Here is a 5764-nt window from a genome sequence, read left to right on the forward strand (position 1 = left end):
TTCACATTTCAGCTTCCAAAAGTAAAAAACATTAAGAAAAAGAAATACAATGTTATATATTAGTCAGCATATTCGAGGATAATTTGATTACCTTTTAAAGATGGAGCCAGACTGTAATGAACTCATGTACTCATTTTCCCATCATGTAAAAACACTAAATAGTAAACTGAACAAATTGTAAATAAATCGCTTCACTTAACTGGACAAAAAGTAGAGTTTTGTAATATTTTTTAAAATATATATAACATTTCCAGTAAGTGGCTTTGAAGCATACTTAGTTGTGTGCCAGTATCACACACAGAAAATGTCAGATCTACAAGCATTGTGAGCTTTGGGAGCAAATCCTGCATAACTGGACATGGCAACATGGCTTCCATTGGAAAATGCTTTGGCAAAACATTTATCTATGGCTCTGCATATGACAATGTAGAGATGGCTTGTAACTGAAGCTACTACCACACTCTTGGCACTGGTATGGTTTTTCATGTGTATGTTGTCTCATATGTACTACAAGATTGCCCTTCTGGGCAAATGTTTTTTGACATTCTTGGCATTGATACGGCCTCTCTCCTGTATGTGTCCTTGTATGAGTAACGAGGTCAGACTTCTGACAGAACTTCCGTCCGCAAAACTGGCACCGGTATGATTTGTCCACGGTGTGGATTTTTATATGTCTGATCAACGTCTTAGTCAAGGAAAAGCATTTGCTGCAGTGAGGACACTTGTAGGATTTCTGTTCCTTGCAGACGTCAAATGTCTGGCTCCCCAGCCCTTTATTTGGCAAGATTCCTTTCATGTGGAGATGTTTCAAGTCAGACAACAGTTGTCTACTCCTCATCTCTTCCTCACCTTCACCTCGTTGACCTGGACTCACAGAAGAGTCTGGGTTCATTGGAACAATACATTGATTATTAGTGGTGGGATCTGATACAATGCATTGATTATCAGTGGTGGGATCTGATACAATGCATTGATTATCAGTGGTGGGATCTGATACAATGCGTTGATTATCAGTGGTGGGATCTGATACAATAAGTTGATTATCAGTTGTGGGATCTGATACAACACAGAAGCCAACAGGTTCAGTTTTGATTTGATCAGCCGGTTCAGTTTTGATTTGATTGGCTGTAAGGACAGTTGAGGTGTTGAGGTTATCTATATCGCCAGCGGTTTGGAGTTGGTAAAGGCATAAGGGCTGTAGAGATTCTTGGTTAAATTCACTTTTGTCATAGGGAGGAATAGTAAGTGGACACGTCTTGAAATCACTTTCAAGGCCTTGAGAAATTCTCTCACCCCCACTGGATGCTGGGTCTTGTTCCGTGTTGCTTTTAAGTGTCAAGGGTTGTAAGGGCTTTTCCATGGGATGGTTAAGGGGAGCATTTTCACAGAACCACCGGTCACTATCTCTGCACTCGCGTGATTTCTCCCCTGTGCGTTTTCTCATGTGAAGAAGTAGATTCTCACTCATGTGTATCCTGGTGTGAACGATGAGGTCAGACTGGTGACAGAAATATCTGTCACAGAACTGGCACTGGTAGGATGACGATTGAGTATCTGTCAATATCTCTTGATCACTCTTGCTGTTTTCACTCAGGGATGAGTCTGGATTTCTCGCACACAGGGTTTGATGGTCATCATTTTGCTCTGATCCAGCACTTTGGGTCTGTCCATGCTGCAGACTGGGGTTCCATTTAGCAGAAGGCTGCTGGTGCTCAGATGGGTCCTTCACTTCTGTGACAGTGAACACTGAAGTAAAGGAGGAGACAAAATTACAGACTGAATTACAATGCTTGTGTGGAAGAGATTGATTTAAAAATGACATGTTTGCTGATAGTTGAGGTTTTGAGGAAACTGCTCTACTGATTAGGAACTACTTTCAGGCCAACCAGAGAGCACTACTTTCAGGCCAACCAGAGAGCACTACATATTATGATTTTCTATTTAAGATACTGGTGGCCAATGTTAATGCAGTTTTGCAGCTGCATGCAGAGTGTTCCAGACCTTTTCTTGTTTTTTTTTTTACATTGTTTACTCTATAAAAGTGGTTAAAAGAATGTTTTTAATTGCACTAACTGCCAAAAACAGTGGTGACATTCATTTCTAGACTGACTAAAAAGATGGTTTGTAAAAACCTATTGTAAAGTGAGCACAAACCTGATCTTGGGAACTCTTCTGCATCCAACAGTCTACCATGGTGACTGTCCACCACCCATTTAGAATGGGGAACTTCCTCCACATGCTCCACAATAGTTCTCTCAATGATCCTAAAGATTTCCTCTGCAGCCACTGACAAACACTCAGTGACCAGTGTTCTCAGCAGCTCCATGTTGGACATGGTTAAGCTGATGTCCACAGTTTGAGTCCAGTGTGGCCTGGCAGTGGCAATTGATGCAATTATTATTAGATAATGAGATCTTGAGACCCGGCCATGTGTCCACCACCCTGACAGGTCCAGACTAGAGCTCCACTTCAACCTGTTGGGTCCTCTTGGTCCCAACTGGTAAGGATCCTCAAGACGGTGTAGACCAGGTATAGTGCAGTGCCGTCTCTGAAGAGTAAAATTGGGGGTCTGCAAGACATTTCAAACATTAACAGTGTGTTATTGTAATGTGTGTAGAGTTATTCTAGATAGACCTTTAGTTATCCTGTGTGGGTGAAAATCAGTCACCAAGAGGCAGCACAGCAGTTAGTTACAGATACAGAGTAAGAAAGGTACTCTGTATCTGGAGCCAGTTTCACCACCTCACACTAAATGGCTTTTTAAAAGCCATTTAAGCTATAACTAGGCTAAGTTTGAACTTAGTGTGAGGTGGTGCAACTGGCTCCACTGCTCCAGCAGGGGAAGAAATAACATTACAGAAGCACCTTCAATAATGAACAACAGTAAATACATAGTAGCCTATACACCTATATAATACAACTAGCCTGCACTATGCAGAACAAATAACTCTCAATGTTACAGTGTCATCACAGTATCCCGCCCAAAGCACACATGGTAAGCAAAAGGTATACACAAAAATAGCAGATATACAAGAACTCCTTCTAACGCTAAGGACATATAGAGCTATACTATTACCAAACTGATTGGTTAAAACAACATTTTATTCCATAAAATATGTTCCAGATTGCAGCATCATGATTTGTGTGCATGGGGATCTCATCTTAAACAAGCTCAGTGCTTAATGAGTCTTCCAGTTTAGTAGACCTTGTATTGTGAATTTGTACTTCCATGTACTGTTGTTCTCATGTCTTACTAAATAAAGTACATCAATCAATCAATCAGCATATACAGTTCAAATTCAAATCAAATTGGTTTATCAGTCCAGTTGCATCTTGAAGCCTAGTCAACTAAAAAGACAAAACGCACCAAAAACAGAGCTTGAAAATAAGCTTGTAGATCTGCTATTTTAGGCGAGTGACATCAGGCTTGACAGCTCACCGTAATGATGATAATGATGATGATCACACTTTCACTCCCCGGAGTCCCCACTTCGCGACGTTACTTGATCAGGCTAGAGTAGTAGTAGACAGAGAGATGCTAATATGAGCCGTTTAAAGGGGAAATCCACCCATTTTCAATATTTAACTATGTCATTAATATAGCATAAAGGAGTTGTGTGGAAATAAGAAAAAAAAAAAAAAAAAATTAACATTGCAAAAAAATGTAACATTGCAAAAAAAATAACATTGCAAATTACACTGTGATGACTCATCATGGTGTAATTTGCAATGTTAATTTTTTTGCAATGTTACATTTTTTTGCAATGTTAATTTTTTTTTAAATTTTTTCTTATTTCCACACAACTCCTTTATGCTAAATTAATGACATAGTTAAATATTGAAAATGGGTGGATTTCCCCTTTAATTGTTTGACAACAACACGCTACGCTACTAAAGATAGCACATCACAAAACAGGTTATATAGAGAGTGCGCGACGAAGACGGTCCTATTTAAGAGCACTTGGGGGACTTTTGTAGTCCGGAAGTATGTCTCTGTAAATCGATACCGTCCATCGCATCGCACCATCAAGTGTTTTGATTGACGTATCAAATTGGTCTCGATTGCGTTCAGCTCCACGATGCAGGTTTGACGTTTTTACCTCGTCACTCGGATCAGCGCCATAGATGATCAGCAGCGGCGTCTGCGATTGACATCTTGGGTCGAGGCTTGGGTCCTGAACTTCTTCTTCTTTTTGTTGTTGTTTTACGGCGGTTGGCCTTCAGCATTATGGTAGAATACCGCCCCCTTCTGCTCCGGAGCGTGGATCAGAAGCAGTCGCTCACTAAAAAATAGTTTTAGTGAGCCAACCAAACCAAAACTCTTGGTGGTTAAAACACCAAGAGTTTTGGTTTGGCTGGGAAAACAATCATTATTTTAAGGAGAAATTGGGCTTGAATCCACCTTGTCTGCTAGAAGAAGACCACCACATTTTAATGAATGTTAAAGCAGTGGTTCTCAAAGTGGGGTCCAGCAACATTAGTTATAGCATCAAAATCAGTTTAACCACTTTAACCTATCTTGAAATCTTGAACATTTTGGAATACTTTTGAATATTTCTGAAACACAAATCTTGTATGGGGATCCATCTTTTCAGATACATATTCATTTGGGGGTCCTTACATGGAAAGGGTTGAGAATCACTGCGTTAAAGCATCAGTCCGGAACAGATCATTGATCATTATTTCAAGGTCTTTATCTTGGGATCCAGTGCCCAAGTGTCACACTGGGGGTTGATCTCGCAACTAGCAAAAGCAGACAAACACAACATCGCCCTTCCCACACACACCCTTTATATCACACTCGTGACCACATCATTGGACCAAATCCAATGGACTTGTCGACAGTTTTATCGACAGTGATTTACACAAACACAAGAACACAAAGCACAGCTGTTCTGCTCTGCACAGCTAGAGAGTTGACATAGAGTCAACATAACCTTGACACAGGTCTCTTCTATCAACACACACGCACTTACGCACGCACGCATACGCACGCACGCGCACACACACACACACACACACACACACACACACACACACACACACACACACACACACACACACACACACACACACACACACACACACACACACACACACACACTACAGTCTTCCTGTGCAGTAGACACAAAACAGAACCTGAGCAAAATGCATTATATTACGGTTATGCATTACAAAAAACAAAAAAGAGGCAATTCAGGTTTATAGTAACCTTGCCCACCTCCTTCACCCATCATTCCAGCTGCTAACATCAGGGAGGAGACTTAGGGTCCCCCTAGAATTGATTTGTGCATATTTCTTAAAGAAATGTGAATTCCTGCATACCCTCTTCAACTCCAACCCCATTTTTGTTTCATCTTTGGTTACTTCTCCTTTCCTCTTTTAATATTTAAAGTGATTACAATGATTGTGCATATGATATCCTACAGTATAAGCTGGACCTTGTGTCAAATGTCAAAGATGGTATGGTTAAATGTTCCATTAATTTTGTTGAATATGTGGACAGTGTTCTACACCAGAGGGCACCATTTACCCATCATATTTGCTCAAAGGTAAGACACAATATTTTACACATCTTAGCTCACATACTTGTAGCAATGTAGCAATGTTCAAAGCAATCAACAGATGTTCATCTTTTCAAAACTTTGATATTTGTCAAAAATGCATCAGTGAGTCCAGATGCAGGCTACAATTAATCTGTATGCAATTAATGCTCAAAGCTGTGTGCAGAATTGTACAGTAAAATCTTCATTGTTAATGTAAC

At 40.2% G+C, this 5764-nt stretch overlaps 1 protein-coding gene across 1 annotated transcript; it reads right to left on the minus strand.

Annotated features, from left to right (window-relative positions):
• Positions 1-400: 400 nt before the first annotated feature.
• LOC308105529 (uncharacterized protein) lies at positions 401-2564 on the minus strand (the record flags this gene model as incomplete). Its single annotated transcript, XM_080456326.1, has 2 exons — positions 2155-2564; positions 401-1746 (listed from the first exon to the last, which is right to left on the minus strand). The coding sequence occupies exons 1-2, from the start codon at positions 2333-2335 to the stop codon at positions 401-403; spliced, it is 1527 nt and encodes a 508-aa protein (XP_080312452.1). The 5' UTR covers positions 2336-2564.
• Positions 2565-5764: the final 3200 nt, after the last annotated feature.

This window comes from Gymnoscopelus braueri, assembly GCF_963280865.1.
Source record: "Gymnoscopelus braueri genome assembly, chromosome: 17".
NCBI lineage: Eukaryota > Metazoa > Chordata > Actinopteri > Myctophiformes > Myctophidae > Gymnoscopelus > Gymnoscopelus braueri.